Raw genomic sequence first — 16,283 nt, forward strand, 5'->3', positions numbered from 1 at the left:
CACCTTTAATGCTCGTGTAACAGATTAATGTCTGGATTTAGAATTTACAGCGCTATAAACCTGATTAACGATAGTGTTGTAGAAGGTCAACAAAGCTGATCTAGGGAACGATGTCGAGAGACGAATACGATATTTTCTGATTCCTTGAAAAATTGCACGTGATGAGGATTGGGCACAGGGAGCAAGGAGATGATTTTAAGTCTAATGAAATTATTGGATACGAATTTGTGGCAAAAACATTGGAAAGTTCTGACAACAAAGAGGTCATGGAGCAAGTCATAATATTAGGAGAAAAATTGTAATTTTAGGAGAAAAAAAGGGAAATGAAAATTTAAAGCTATAAATACTGTGCAACATGTCAATGATAATGATGCAACTTTACAAGAATGAAGTCCCATTATTTCCAGAAAAAAGTGGTAATGTCTTCAAGAAATTTTTACAATTGCATCATCATTTTATTCAAATTTACAGAGGTGAATCCATTTTATCTGAAATCTAGTACCACAAAAGGTGACTTAAATTCACTCCCTATGGTTCCAAGTAGCCTTACTGTAAGTGAGCGGAACAGTTTAAAAGAAAAGGGAGAATAAAAGTTAAGCATATGAAAAAAAAAACTTTTTCGTTTTGTTACAGAAAAGACATTGTAGAGTAATATTTTTTTTTTTAAAAAATCTACTCTGAGAATAACAAGGCAATTTTTAGAAAAAAAAAAAATCTGAATTTTATGTGAATAACTATTGTAAAAAAAAAAAACTTGTAGTTATGAAAAAATACAAATTACCAAAACATCATTGAATATTTTTTTAATATCCACTCTCATGACAATAAAGTTGGAAGTTCATGAGAAAATAAAATCCGGAAAAAAAAAACCCCATCAACTCCTCATATGATGTTTTTTTCAGTAAGAACCCAGTATAACCCAATAATCATGTTGGTAGAATAAAATAATAACATCATTGGTCCGGTGGAAGGTTAGCAAATTCGGCCTCCCTTGGTTTGGAGCTAACATTGTCCCCGAGCTTGCGTGGGTTTTATCTGGGTACTCCACTTTCCTCCCACAATCCAATGAATTATTGGTTTGGTTATATTACTACTTGATTGTCTCTAAATTGTCAGTAGGTGCAAATAGCTGTCTACATGTGGCCTGCCATTGTCTGGCAACCAGTTCAGCGTGTAACCCGTCTCTCACCCAGTCAGTTGACATAGGCACCAGCACACCCGCCATTCCCATCTGCAAATGATACAATTTCACATAACTGGACCAAAATGCATGATATATTTACCACAAGTAATGTATTTTCATTCATCAATCTATGCCAGTGACTTATAGTGACAGTCAGACCAATTAAATCGTCTTCGAATGATTAAAATTAACCTTTGTAGCCACCAGAATAGCAGCTTTGTTATAAATACACAAGACCCACATTCACCATTGAGTAAGTATATTTGTGACTAAATAGATCCATTATCATTTTTGTTTGGTAATATGTCGTGAAATCTTTCGAAGGTCATACAGCTCTGCGTCCATGTAGGTATTGCCGCCATGTCCGCCGTGACCAATCAACCTCTTCCCTATGCCCGACTGGAGCGAGAGAATCACATTCGTATGATCTTCCGAGCCTTCCAGACCAAACGCAATGCCGTGTGCGAGTGCCACCCTCACTCAGGTCTGCTGAGGAACGAGGAGGGTCCCGGAGGCTCGTCAAACTCTTTGAGCGTGTTGGATGAAGTCAGTCAGTTTCATATCAATGCGAGACCACAACTTCAGGGTGAGTGCTCTCCACTTTTGACAAGGGGCTGTGTCTGTAGGTCAGGTGTCAAGCGAACCCTTCCTGGTTGCAGGTCCACAGTGTGTTCCTCAGAAGATCTACAACATTGCCACAGGACCTAGCAGGTCACAATTGTTTGTGGTGCTGGAAGGTACCATACTACTATTCAAAAGTTTGGTGTCACTTAGAAATGTCAGTTTTTTAAACAAAAGTATGAGCACGCTATTCGCTATTCGTGGAGGATTTGGCTGACCCTCCCGTGAAAACCGAAAACCTGTGACTAAATGATGCCCACTCTAAAGGATATTTTAATGCCAGGATCCTAAAGCACCAAAGACATGCATGTATCATGTACATAATCATGATCCCATGTTACATAAAATGTATGCAGTAGTTAAAGTATTCAACGCAAACAAACTATCTTGACATGAAGTTCATCAATAAGTAGTACAACAATGATTCCACAAACAGGGACCCGACTTGTGACTTTTCCGAGATATGACCTGACATGCGTGCGCTCTATGGCAGTAGCTGACTCAACTCACTTCGCAATAGACAGCGGTTTGGGAAAAATAATTAGGAAATATCAATCTTCTTAGCCGCTTATCCTCACAAGGGTCGGGGGGAGTGCTGGAGCCTATCCCAGCTGTCAACGGGCAGGAGGCAGGGTACACCGTGATCTGGTTGCCTGCCAATCGCAGATAATTAGGAAATATTCTTCACAAAAATACTTCAATCTGTAAAGTGCCATTCTCAGCTGATCGTTTGTCAAACAAAACATGAAACATTGTGCATTTAGAAGCAACTCCATTGATTCCACTACCTGAATGCTAACATATAATCAGAGAATCCATACGGACGTGGGTTACGACACTAAGTCTCAAATCTACATGGCAGTGTTGTCACCCTTTAACCAGTAGAGATTTGAACACAAATGGTACTGCAAAACATGTTAATCAAATCGCATCAAAATCTAATTGATTTATTGAGCACTTTTCATACGTTAAAAACACATTTACAGACATAAAAACTGACAAAATAAAAGGAAAAATACAAAAACCTACACCTACCATTGCTACTTACACAAACAGCCATACTAACACAAAAAAAAAATGCACAAACACACACGGCACATATTGTGTAGAAATATGGCACGGCACTGAGTATACAGGTGAACCTAAAGGTACCACAACCTGCAGTGACAAAGAATACCATCAAAAGACCATACACTCCAAACAGTAATCCGGTTGTGGGGAAACTGTAGGATGACATCCCCGCGGGTAGAAAAAAAAAAAAAAACACAGCATGGACACACGTTGGATGTAGACAGATAATATCACAATACTGATAGTCGTCTATTCTTTATACTCTGAAAAAAAAAAAAAAATTAATATTACTGCTGCACTGAGAAGCTGGAGAGGAGCTGTGTGACCAGTACAGTTCTGTATATCAGTCTGCCTTACACTGCACTTCGGTGGCCAAGGTAGACACACCATAATGAGCAACAAGATTCAAGGAGAATGTGACAAAAAAGTATTTAAAATTGAATTATTCTTGATTGCATTTAATTATGCCATTACTCTTTTTTTTTAAGTATAATATGATAGAGTGGTCTTTTTCTTTTGATGCGGCAAAGCAGAGAACACTATGGGGGGAATATTCTGGGTGGCCCCAAACTTTCTCTAATGTATTTCCATGTGCTTTAAACCTGATATCATTTCCTTCTCCTTGCCCTCCTTACTTCAGAGAGTTCATGCGTGTGCCTTCAATGTTGTGGTCCAGCTCGGTCTTGCTCCTTGCAGGGCTTTGACCACCAAGGGCAGCAGGTTTTCTACTTCGACAGACCTCTCAGGATGGACGCCTGCTGCCTGGGATGCTGCCTCATGGAAATTAGCGCCTACACGGGGCGGAGGCAACTCATCGGCACCGTGCACCAAAGGTAGGACATGCCAGAGCTACTGGAGGGGACTGAGGAGTTAAATTTGCTCCATGACTATGCTCTTTACTCATAAATAAATGATCTTTCCCTACTGAAATAACATGAAAATGCCTTTTATCCATGACAGTCCCCCCAAAACACAATCACATAAGTATAGTTTTTCAAAAAAACCATACTGTACAGTGATCACATACACAACACAAAGAATTAAGTTCTTTGTCCATGATGATTTCATACTTGAATCCCCATTGACATTTTGCCGCTTTTTCTGCTGTGCACATCATGGCCAACAGCTGCATTTTTTGGAGGGAATATACGTCTGGCTGTGAGTAGCTATATTGTCTGTCTGCATGTGCTGCTGCGTCATTTGTGTTTACGTATTGTGTGTTTCTTTCGGCTTGTCCCTTTCAGGATCATCTCAGATGAACGCATATATATGTTTGGCACAAGTTTTACGCCGGATGCCCTTTCTGACGCAACCCTTCTCAGGGAGTGGAGGCCCCAGTGGGATTTACCAAACCAGTGCTCTAGCCACTGAGTTACGGGGCCTCTGATTTGTGTTTAAGTATCAATTGCCTACTGCGACGTCTACGCTCGCTTCATTAACCTGTCTATAGTGTTTTTTGCAATGTACGTGAGCACAAAGATAGCAGATTTGTGGCAAGCACAGGGTTGTGGTTTGGTCAAATATAAAATCTATATTTTACCATAAAATTCACCGAATTTTCTTTATTAAGAAAAAACTGAATTTTTAAGGTGTGACAATGGGTTCATTTTAATAGGGAAAATTGATTTGATATATTGAGCTACTGTACGCTAAATTGATTTTAGCCAGGCTAACAACTGCAACTTTACTTTTACAACTTTCCCTTTACGACATCATTTATATCATGCAGGAATGAAGCTTTTAATCTTTTTGCGGTCACGTCATTTCAACTTGCCCAGACGGCACGTGTCATGTGAGCCTTTTTCCATGTCGCTCTCAGAGTGGAAATAGAACCGAGAGCCGAACAGCTCTGCAGAGGTCTAAACTAGCACTAAGCAGCTGTTTGCGTAAAGCCACGATTGACAGCACTGAAGCGGCATGAGAGGGAAGGAATGCCACGTCCTTCCTAATGGGAAAGTTCGCTAATGGGAGGATGGCAACAGCAAAATAATTCATCCTTCATCTAGCCTAAATCAGACTTGAGGTCCAGGCAAAAGCTGGCCCGTGTTACTGAGCAAAATTACATTTTTGGTCTCTCCGTTGTTGCGAAAAAATACTGGTGTTAATATTGATCGTGCAGTAGTGCTGTCAACCTGACATGTCTTAACCCATGTATGATTTTTCATCTCATAAGAGTGGAAGTACATATCATTATACTATGGCTCTGTTGACTTAATTACTCTTGGGTGCTCCCTGGTGGTCACTGAGCCTTAATCGTATGCTTAGTCCATTTCTTCCTTGAGCCAGCTCAGGGCCACCCAGCCCCATTTAGATGTCAATTTTTAAGTTTTCCAGAAGAAACGCCGGATGTATAATGGACCTTTCTGATGGCGATCTTGAGCCCCTTAGCCATTTCCCACAAGCTTACAAAATGACGAATGAACAGAACATGTTTGAAGTCGATTCTCTAGCGCATATTCCAGATAATATTGGGGTATGTTTTTTGCCAAATGCGTCAGACTTGTCCAAGACAGTTCTACAGAGAGGTCTCAACTATTTCACGCAAGGATATGAACACAGAATTAAGATTTTGGACGGAGCAGGACACAATGTGAGAGTTACAGCGAAATGTTGGCGATCGATGCAAAAAGTTTGACGCCTCACAAACTTCATGTTGAAATCCAACAGGATAAAATAGTGGAATCGTACTGCCATGTAAAGCAGGGTGAGTGCTTTTTACTTGGAAAGATCACGAGTAATATCGTTGCAGTCTTTATAAGTGAGTGGGTGTATTCATTTGACTTGGCTCGTAATGGAACCCAGTGCTCGGGCTTAAAAGTCTGATGTAATACAAAGAGGCAAATAGACATTTCTCTTGCATGACATCGCACATTTACGTATCCCTAACCTGACTCTTCGGCATAAAACATTCCATACTTCATTCAGCAGGTCAGTGATACGCTAACAAAGTGAAAGTTGTTCCCCTGGAATGTATAAAGCACTGATAATACTTCAATCAAACTCAGAAAAGATACTTCTCCCTCACTTATACCTTCGAACATACAGCCTTGTGTTTGTTGATATTGTCCACACTTAGTTGTACGTGTGCTCTTCCGCAAGCCTTAATCCATCATAGATACTTCGTCAAATGTGTTTTAGGCTTTGGAAAATGAATCAAGCGGGCCCCTTGTAACCTAGCAGGATATCTTTCATCAGAATTGCACGTTCCTCAAGCGCATCAGAGGACCATTTTCTTCGTAACATTAACTTTTCCAAGCGCACGCTACTGACAACCAGCATTGCTTGTGGGACAATACGGCGAGAGGGGCGTGTCAAGGCAGGGCTTAAGACAATGCGGCTATCTGATTGGCTATTATTGCACAAGTGATTGACACGTCGGAAAGGTCCATTCGGACAGAGCTTTGGATGATCTGCTTGGTATAAATATTCCCTCCGTTGTGCCACAATAAAGCCTGTCCCAGTTTGAACTCCTTTGACACTGAGAAAATAACACTTGTAGTGCTGCGGAATCATGACAGCTGAAAATGGGGGCAGCCAAGCATCGAGGCCGGGGAACGGGGTTGCCAGGTCGCACGCTGCAGGTTTTCGTCCAGTGGTGGCCTCAACAACATCACAGGCACTGATCGACATTTGCTAATTGAATCCTACTAATTGTTCCATGTCACTTGTTGACATTACCATCAGTTTCTATCATTGCAACACTGCAGTGGTGGTATTAAGAAGGGGATTAAGTCCCCATTGAAAGCTCAGGTACTAAATTCAGTCACAATTTCATGTGTGTGTGTGTGTGTGTGTGCACGTGGGCCAGGTGGAGCATGTTCACGCCTCTCTTCGAAGTCAAAGACTCCCAAGGATCGTCTGCGGGACAAATTCAGAGCGCATGTTGCCCAAGCCGCTGCTTGTCAAATCAGCAATTCCAGGTACTGTTCCCTCATTAAAACCATGCTGTAAACAAACAAACTAGATATATTTTCACATTTGTTTGTTGCTTCTTTTTTTTTTTAATGAGATTGTTTCCAATATTGGCGATAATATTGGTACCATATGGAAGAAATGGCCTGGCTTTCAGCAAGAGCGTAACATGGACCATGAATACTTCGGGATGGAGGGTGAGATTCTCTCATGCAGATACTGTATTTATTTGTTGGTATGCTCATAGACGTTTTGGTCGGATAACACTTGTATTCGTGCATCTATTTTAATGTTTCAGTGCCACTTGACATGGATTCACAAACTAAATTGTTGCTACTGGCAGCCACATTCTTACTAGTAAGTGTCTTTTAATGTTAAAAAAAAAAGGATAAAGTACAATATCTCGATAATTGGAAGGATCTATTTGGCTCTATGTCCTAGGCTGACTATGCAGAGCATTAACAGTCAATTAACAGATTAATTGGGAAAATGAAAAATGTCTGAATATTCTTGACTCTCATATTTCGCAAGAGGATAGTGTTTTAAAAGAAATTACGCTTATCCAGGAGTTACAATTCCCACAGCCATCATGAAATTCGATTCTTAAGAGAACCATTTCATAACAAATGATTTATGCATCTTATACCCACTCCTGTCTTTAAAAGAGAAAATTAGATATCCAAGTCATTGAATTAATTAAAACTCTTGCTCATTTTGTCTTTTTTTTTTTTTTTTTACAGAATTACATGTTCTTTGAGATGAGCTGAAGGATGGATGATCAATAAATGGAAAATGGACATTTGTTGGACAGTACATCGGTGCCTCCAGATATGAATTGAATTTGTTCTTTGATCCTACTCTTATCCCAAAACACTGCACAACAAATGCACATAAACACAAAACATACAGACACAGTCGTACATTAATGTGCTGCGCCTTCAAATGCGCTTTCTCAGTCTTTCTCCCACATGTGACATAAAAACGATTCAAGTAAGAGTAAAATGTAGTCGGCCAAATGTGTGAAAATCAAATATTCAAGTAAAGGGGAACTATTGAATAACAGCATGAACGTCAAATCAAACTAATATTTGTGAGTACACCCACACACCTGCCCCAATTTCTATTTTGAACAGGCCAAAACCCAACATCACAAGTACGGAGCCCGACGAAAATATTACTTGCTTTAATTAACTTAAATGAATGAAGTTAATGTGGGCAGATACACGGCCAAAACTACAACAGAAACATCTGGAACTTACCACAAAGTGTGTTTTCTCAAAGTTAGAAGTGGGCTGAAACACAGACAACGTCGCTGTTTCTTTTTATTTTTTTTTTCTGTAAATTAAACACAAGTGGGATTTTTTTGCTCCGTCACATAATCAGTCACTTTGATTGGCCCACGAAGGCTTTGTGTGTGGTCCTGTAACTCTTTTGTGCCGTATGATTGGTGAATTGTAGTCAAATGAGCACAATGGATCGGCGCAACGACGTCCATATGCGGAAGTTGAAGATAAAAAAAAAAAAAAATAGCTCAGGCATCGATAAAAGTAGCGAGGGGGATGTCCATCATTGTAACGGAGTAAAAGTACCGATTTTTCTTCACATACACACTCAAGTAAACGTAGCGTATTCAAACTACTCTAAGTCCACTTTATCCAAGATGTTGAGTACATATAGCACGTGATGACCCACCTCTGTGGCTAGTGTACTTGTTTCAAATACACGACGTGTACATTTCTTACATTTGTGGTTAGTTTGGCAATAAATCCAACTTGTAATGGCAATCAACACCTTGAAGACTCTTTCAGGAAGAATATTTGAAAATTATATTGGCCAAACTGCTCCTTGCTATTCACAAGAGGAGTGAAAAAAAAAAAATAAATAAATTCCCGGTACAAGAAATGGTGTGCGATTTAATATTGACATTTTAAGCACAGGGATTATTAAAGTACACACAGCTCCTGTATTTACACATGAAAGACAGAGAGACTTGTTAGCAGCAGCTGCATATTTTTCAATTTATTGCTTTTATCCATCAAGCGTACATCACGATCGCACCTCGCTCTCATTTTTCACAACACCCGTTACCACAACCACCGAACACTGGTGGTCTTACAGTTTTGCTAAATTGGGTTTCCAATAGATGGAGAAAACTAAATTTAAATTATTATTTTTTAAAAACATTGTGTGGACTTTCATGCTTACGTCAAAATAGTAAAAGCAGAGAACGTTTTGTAGATTGTCCACAGACAAAGCGTAGTCCATTCCTTGGACCAGTTAAGAACCGTGTGGCAGTTCAATTCGAAGATGCCCAGTGTACATGTACACTCTATATGTAGATTACCCCCCACCCCACCCCCCACCCCCCGCCCTCCTCATCCTTTGGAATTCCACTTCCAAGCCAGAGAAGGCAAATCATTGCCGATTTAATTTGTAATGACCTATGTTTATAGATGTACAATATACAGTAGCAGCAGAAATTTGGAAAAGAACACAGGAACTGCAGTTAAAATACAGTACAGTATTAAAATAACATCTACCACAAACTGTGTTTGAGTCTCGTGAGCAGCTGAACAATTCATCTGATGTGAACACACAATGAAAGTGGAAAAGGGGTTAAGAATTATTTTGCCAAATCTGAGTCTTCGGCCCTCAGAATGGTTTAAAAAAAAAAAAAAAAAAAAAAAAATGCGGGTTTCTCTCTTCTGCTGAAATTGCTTTCTGACCGCTCGCGAACAGACAAATAGGAGGAATGCTCTTCCCGTCTCTTGTTCCCGGCCTTCGCTCGGTTAATCCACGCAGAGCGTATCCTTCGACCCCACCCGGACACGTTATATGCCCTCGCCATCCACCACAGCAACATTACATAACACACCTGCGAGCAAAGATACGACAAACGCGCTTTATAGTGCTGCGTGAACGGGTGTGATCTTATAAAAATAAATAAATAAATAAGGATTGCCAACCTTGCAGAGGTCTGTGGCGGCAGGAGGGCTAACGTCCACTGCTAGCATTCACCAGACCATGGAAGTCTTCCCAGGCTCTGCAAACGCGCAACAGATCATTCCAGATTCCAACGAGTTTACTTCAACACTAACACTAATCGGTACATGTTTTTAGTCTTTATCATGTTGTTCCGGTTTGACATTAAATATTAAACAGTTTAACATTAAATGAAACATTTAATTGTTTGTATACAATAGTTGTCTGTCTGGAATGTCCACTTACCCAACGAGCGTGAAATTAAATAAGGCAGTAAAACTTTTGTTATCTGCCTATTTCAAAAAATGGGCCTGCGAGTCAAGCTTCCTGAATTTTGCCAGATTGGGATTTCCAAATTCACATCACACCGCCGCAACCTATGTCAAATTTTTTGTACCCGTGGCATAGCATTTAGGCTAGGCAAAGATCGGCAATTTCCAAATCACTGCCCTCGTTTGGTCGTTGGGACTACAGAGAAGCCGAGAAGGTAAGCAAAGCTGCGGTGTTAGCACAAATTAGCACGAGCTAACAGCATTAGGTTCTGCTAACTGGCACATACTCGATATCTTCGGCCAAGTTCTTGACGTGGGTATTTGTGGTGATGTGTGCACTGCATGAATGGATCAAAATACTAATTGACAAAGCGCTTCCTCCTTATGTCTTTAGGGGTTTTGCTTTTTTTTGACACATAGAAGCCACTCTCTTAGTCACAGCCCACTAGGTCTGCGCCTGTTCTGCTTTTGTTACTGTACAATGGGCGGGGCCATTTTGACGATCTCATCAAAACAAGATAGGCTTTGGAAAGGTATGAAAAAAAACGGTCTAAATTATGATGCCGTGGTTTGCCAAACATGGTATTAAAACACCCAAGAACAGTGTTCGATTACACTGAAAAAAAATGCGTAATGTGTCCACTCAAACAATTTTTAAGAGTAATAGTGCTTAAGTGTGTGCATGCACGTGTGGTGTGTGACAGAGGTAATAAAAAAAGAGGCGGGAGACATACATACTTAATGCTGTCTGTGTGTGTCTTGTACTCCATGATGGTGTTGGGGGGCAGGTTGAGGACTCGTCGCAGTGTGTCTCTGATGCGGGCTGTGGTGGCCTGGTCGCTAGCCGTTTTGTTCCAGATGGAGATGATGTCCTCCTGCATGGCGAAAAGCCCGAACAAGGTGTCGCTTTAGAGCAGGGGTGCCCAGACTTTTTTTTTACCCCAAAATCTACTTTTCAGGCAGCCAACCTCTTGGGAGCTACTGACGATCGGGGTGTTGCTGATGACGATGCTCCCAAAGCGTTTTAAGAGTAATGTTATGTTGCCTCCTATATTTAAAATACAGAATTACCTTTTTGTGCACAGTATTGTCTGTGCTTTCATCCTGGATCAGGCTGTGCCAAGGTGGAATTTGAAAATGACACACCATCTCATCCTGCACTTTCTACTTTGGCTTCAGACCAGACCTTTCCCCACTTGGAGAAGAGAAAATCTCATCCAGTTTAAACACTTTTTCTTCAATTATTCACAGAATCCGACAGTCATTGCATCATAAAACAACAGCATTTCTTTTTTAACTTTCTCCATTAATATCAGAAGTAAGCAGCATGTCTAGCTCATCTTTGCTCTACGTTGCCCAGACTGTGTTGCTAACTAAAGCAGCAGTGGTGGACGCTGTCATTGTAAAACACATTGATGGGCTACGTAAGTACTCTAACCCTACCCCTTAAAAGTGGGGATAAGAGGCGGGTGTAAGGTAAATTAGGAAAAAGAGAGAGTGTGGCGGAGCAGCGATCGTTGTGAGAGAAAGTTCCATGTGCTGCCTAAAAGAAACGTGTGGCTTCTTCTTTTAATTTTTTTATAATACGTATGACTAAGACTGTCTCGCAATCGACACATTGAGCACCCGTGCTTTAGAGCGCAGTTGTCAAAAACGCGTTTTTAATTAACAACCGCATTGTAGTTAGAATGGTGAAACGACATAAATCATCACTGTTGCACTCTTCCTATGTATTGTATTTTCTGGATGACAAGCCGCTATTTTTTTCCGGCGATGTGAACCCTGCACAGTTTTTCTGTGTGAATATCTTATTTCACAATGTACCAGTATATACAGTATAAATGCGTGGCGTATGGTCCGACTAGCTAGTGTGTGTGTGTGTGTGTGTGTGTGTGTGTGTGTATATATATATATATATATATAAAAAGCTACACGTAATGGGCATGGCTTATTAACCGGTGCACACTGTCATCCGGAAAATATGGTATGTGCAACTACCTGGAAGCGGACAGACACAACAGCGCCACAAATCTCCTCGCCAACCATGAACTGCTCTCCTAGCATGGCCAGGATCAGGTTCTCCCAGCAGCGAGACGCCAGGCCTTTCCTGAGACGGATGATCCACTTGCCGCCCATCTTGTTGGCGTCATCCTTTGCACACAAATGCAGTCAGATTACAATGGTTTTAAGTCGTACCACAATCTAAAAAAACACAAGACGTTCTCACCTCCCACATGGGTTTGATGCCTTCTTTGAAAAGATGGAAGTCACTGTGGCCCGTTAGGTCGCCGGGTCGGATCATGTGACTGTAGAAACGCCAGAACTGCTCAACCTTGGTTAGAAACGTATGGCATCGTCAGAAAGGCGGATTACCTTCATCAACATGGCCAGAGGTGAGACAGACCATATATTTAAAAAAAATAAAATTAAATTAAAAAAAAGTTGATACTCCCTGGAAAAGTCCAAGTCATTTAATGAAGTACATATCACGATCCCTATTTATTTATTTATTTATTTATTTTTTATATAAGTGTACAACACTGTTGAAAGGCCATGTTTTTGTGATGTAAAAAAGAAAAAAAAACCAACACCAAGATAACCAAAAAACTTCTTCCACCATTAATATGTCTACAACATGTACAACCTAATTTAAAAAATAAAAACCATGGGAAAGTGAAAATAGAGATAATCTGAATCCACAAGTGTGCACACCTTCTTAACTCTGAATGTAGCCGTTTGATTATTTACCAAAACCATTCTTTACCACCAATAAATCTTAATTCCAATATCTATTATAATGTATCCCAAGTGAAAATGTAGCTTGCAACAAAATACAATATGGAAGGTCCATCATTGGAAAACAAAAACATAAATCAGGCTGGAACTGAAATCCAAAAGGTGTCTAAAGTCTCAGAAAACCCAGTAACAGAACCACTTTTAATGTTTCTGTGTGAACAAGGAAATTTATAAACAGATAGTTACAGGACTCATTTTCCTCAGGGGACAAAGAAGGTATCTTTTCTAACTTTTCTTCCCCTCACTAAACGCCACAGCATCAATGTTAGAGTCACTGGACGATGCTAATTGCTAGCATTTTAAAAGCGGTATCAACTTTGAAAATGCAGCGTACACAAGAAGCAAGAGACTGACGGTGTGACCAACCGAGGCGAAGCTGCCGATCTGTTTGATGTTCTGCTCGTAGCTCTGAGTGCTTGCCGGCCGCCCTGGGTTCCGTCTGGAGTACCAAAATGTGTAGTTGTACTGAAGAGGGTGCTCACCTACCCCTGGAATCACCATCTAAGGGAGGGGGGGAAAGTGGTTGTAAACACAAGAGCAGTGCAGGCAATAGAGCTCGTGCACGCGACGTCACCATTTTCACGGCGCCATATTGCCGGTCAAAAAGAGCAGCTCGACAGTGTGGGGGACATTGAACCGGAGCAGAATATACTTTATGTGCTCTTGGTTGTCACAACAGACGAGACAGATATTCAAAGAGATCATTCTATGGAATACCAGCTGAAAAGAACAGAAAACATCGATGGATTTCGGCAGTTAAAAATGATGGATGGTGCCCAACCAAATACACAGAACTGTGTAGCGATCACTTCACTTCAGGTAGGAAATATTTTTCTCAATCTCAAATTGCCAAGAAGTATTTATAATGCCAAGTTGGCTCATTTGAGAACAATGCGTTTAAAAAAAACAAAAACGACAGAGTCGTCTCCAACATACACAGAAGCATGTTGCAGCCAACCTCTCCCCGACAGACATTTTTTTTTAATATGCATTGTTCTCAAATGAGTCCAATGCATATTTTAAAAAATAAAATAAACCGTCGGTCCCACAGAGGTTTACGTAGGTTAACGTGTGGCCGCAACACGCTTCGTGTATGGAGGAGCCGACTCAATCTTGTTTTTTTTTTAACGCATTGTTCTCAAATGAGCTAACTTGGCATTATAGGTACTTATTGGGAAACGCTACGGAGGAGCCACCTCGCTTGTCCTCTTTTTTTTTCCCCCCAGTCATAGTTAATGAATGTGAGTTTGTGTAAAACCAGGGGTCATTGATTTAAATATTGGTATTTGTATTGAACACTAGCTGAAAAGATCGATGGATTCTGGCAAAGGTTAACGTGTCGCCGAACACACTTCCGCGTTCACGAGCCGTCAAAACCGTCACTATGTGGGATTTATTCATGATGAGAACAGATCCAGCAACAAAGTATTCATATGAATCCAGACTTTTATACGCTTTCAAACTTTTCCGTGTAAATCTCGAAGATTTACTCAACAGATTCATGTGTACATCCAGTTGTCAAAGACAAGCGGAAACGAATTAATAGTCCAATTTCTTATCGGCGAAAACATCAATTTCAGCATTAAATATGGGTCCTCTATGCCGAGTTTATCTAACTTTTCCATACACAGTCGTTTATTTTCACCTTCTAAATGTCTGACAGTATCGGACAAGACTCTGGGCATTGTGCTACAAGACATATTTCCGTGTCGTCTCCAACCGACTTAGCATTGAGAAATGCTTAGCTTAACCGGCAATTTGGCGAGGTAAACAAAGGTCACGTGATTTTATGACGTAGGTGCACGAGGTCTATAAGAGGTTAAAAAATTGAAATTACCGAGATGCAATCATTTGTCAATGATTTTAAGATCTTATCCCAATCTTTGGAGTTTCACAAAAATACAGAGCCACATCAACAAATTCACATGGCTCAGAAGTACTAAGGACGGCATTCTTAGTAATATATGCCAATTGAACTAACATATTAAGCTTAATCATTTTCTTGGAGCTCATAAATCATCAGTTACCGCTCGAACGTGCAAATCTTGAGAGCAGCAACTGTTCCGACAAATCAGGCTTACTTTTTTCCTCGTGGAGTTCTGTTCCTTGTCGTTGTCTTCGATTTTTTCCTTCTCACCATCTTTCAGTGAGCCTTGTTCCTGGTCGTGGTCACCGCTGTCGTCATCTTTCAATCTGGAGTTGATGGAAACAAAGGTCACTTGTTTTGCGTTCCCCGGTCATTTGACTGCTCCGGACCTAGTCGACAAAACTTGACACAGTGAAGCTTAACTTTAGGCACGCAGGTGGCAATCGAACGGCGTTCACATTACGCACGCTTACAAATGTGTCCCCCACAACACAGTGCAATGACTAACGTCTTCCCAGTGGTTCTGCGGGCACAGTTTTGCATAACCTCCTCAGGGAATGTTGAAATTACTACTATCCATAAAAGGAAGGAACGTGATTTTTTTTTTGTGCTAAATATGAGTCATATGCCTGCATTAATGTACAATTCAGTGGTTCTTAATCCTTTTTAACACCAACAGCCACCTACAGTGTGTTCATAACAGTTTTATTCATCTTAAGTCACTGTAACACCACATCTTTCCACATCTAAATAAAAATTGCAAGATTAAATGTAATGCATTGCACTTCAAAGTTAAATACAACAGTTAACTTGGGTAGTGATCCATTACATAACACAATAAACTTAGTTGATTGGATCAATGCACCAAAATTGGTAACTGGAAAGATGAAAATGACGACATAGTGCTTAAATATGATGTAAACAGTAATTTTATAAATTAAATGACGACGAGTGCATAACTGGAAGGTATGTGCACACCTCTTGTTAAAACCCTCGCCAGAGTTCGCCCACATCATTTTTGCGAGCTCCATCATCGCTGATTCAGGCCGCGTTGGGTGTCTAGTTCAAGCCGAGCCTCCACGCGGTTTCCCGGCCACTCAACAACTACCACTCCGTGGATTTGCGGCCGACACCCTCCTCCTGTGCTAAGCTAATGCTAACAACATAGAAAGTTCTCCGTGATCATTCGACATACAGTAGCAATGGGTGTGACGATATCTTCCGAATAATGGTGTAAAATTATACGTCAGACTCGTCGGACTTTATAAGTTCACATTGCACACACACATTTATTTTTGAAAGCATGCTTTTCGACAGACACGCCTCTCATTTCACATGCAACACTCTTCAAAGTTACTTCGGTTTCCGAGCGGCAACCTCCACAGCTGCAGATGCTAGAAAGAAACGTTCATATACTCACGCATCAAATTTATTGTTCATTCTTTTCCTTGTGGGAGTCTCTCGTCGGGCGACCTCAGCCTCCTCTCGTTGAATTCCGCAGGAAGGGGAGCGCGCACGCTGCGTACACGTGGACGCGCACGGCATCAGGTCGCCGGATGAGCCGAATACGTGTATGGTG

General features: G+C 40.8%; 3 protein-coding genes across 5 annotated transcripts in view; 1 reads left to right on the forward strand and 2 right to left on the reverse strand.

Moving 5' to 3' along the window:
• Window positions 1-8,700, reverse strand: part of vwa5b2 (von Willebrand factor A domain containing 5B2) — a 52,638-nt gene extending 43,938 nt beyond the window's left edge. Inside the window, exon 1 of the mRNA XM_061840481.1 lies at window positions 8,047-8,700. The gene's annotated coding sequence lies outside the window, so the exon portion shown is untranslated. The remainder of the gene's footprint in view (window positions 1-8,046) is intronic.
• Window positions 1,544-7,586, forward strand: LOC133511165 (phospholipid scramblase 2). The gene is made up of 7 exons (XM_061839843.1): window positions 1,544-1,769; window positions 1,843-1,920; window positions 3,516-3,708; window positions 6,684-6,795; window positions 6,885-6,984; window positions 7,086-7,144; window positions 7,528-7,586. Exons 1-7 carry the CDS (start codon window positions 1,544-1,546, stop codon window positions 7,552-7,554), a joined length of 795 nt encoding a protein of 264 aa, XP_061695827.1. The 3' UTR covers window positions 7,555-7,586.
• Window positions 8,701-8,791: 91 nt separating the features above from the next.
• On the reverse strand, window positions 8,792-16,283 carry eif4e2 (eukaryotic translation initiation factor 4E family member 2). Of its 3 annotated transcripts, XM_061840490.1 has the most exons (9): window positions 16,125-16,263; window positions 15,683-15,860; window positions 14,919-15,030; window positions 13,204-13,338; window positions 12,269-12,373; window positions 12,040-12,192; window positions 10,780-10,916; window positions 9,754-9,830; window positions 8,792-9,662 (listed from the first exon to the last, which is right to left on the reverse strand). In XM_061840490.1, the coding sequence occupies exons 2-8, from the start codon at window positions 15,736-15,738 to the stop codon at window positions 9,782-9,784; spliced, it is 747 nt and encodes a 248-aa protein (XP_061696474.1). In that variant the 5' UTR covers window positions 15,739-15,860; window positions 16,125-16,263; the 3' UTR covers window positions 8,792-9,662; window positions 9,754-9,781. The 3 variants fall into 3 exon arrangements, with proteins under 3 accessions (XP_061696474.1, XP_061696473.1, XP_061696472.1); XM_061840489.1 differs by lacking the exon at window positions 15,683-15,860 and having other exon boundaries at window positions 16,125-16,283; XM_061840488.1 differs by lacking the exon at window positions 15,683-15,860 and having other exon boundaries at window positions 10,776-10,916; window positions 16,125-16,222.

Source organism: Syngnathoides biaculeatus, chromosome 13 (assembly GCF_019802595.1).
Source record: "Syngnathoides biaculeatus isolate LvHL_M chromosome 13, ASM1980259v1, whole genome shotgun sequence".
Lineage (NCBI taxonomy): Eukaryota > Metazoa > Chordata > Actinopteri > Syngnathiformes > Syngnathidae > Syngnathoides > Syngnathoides biaculeatus.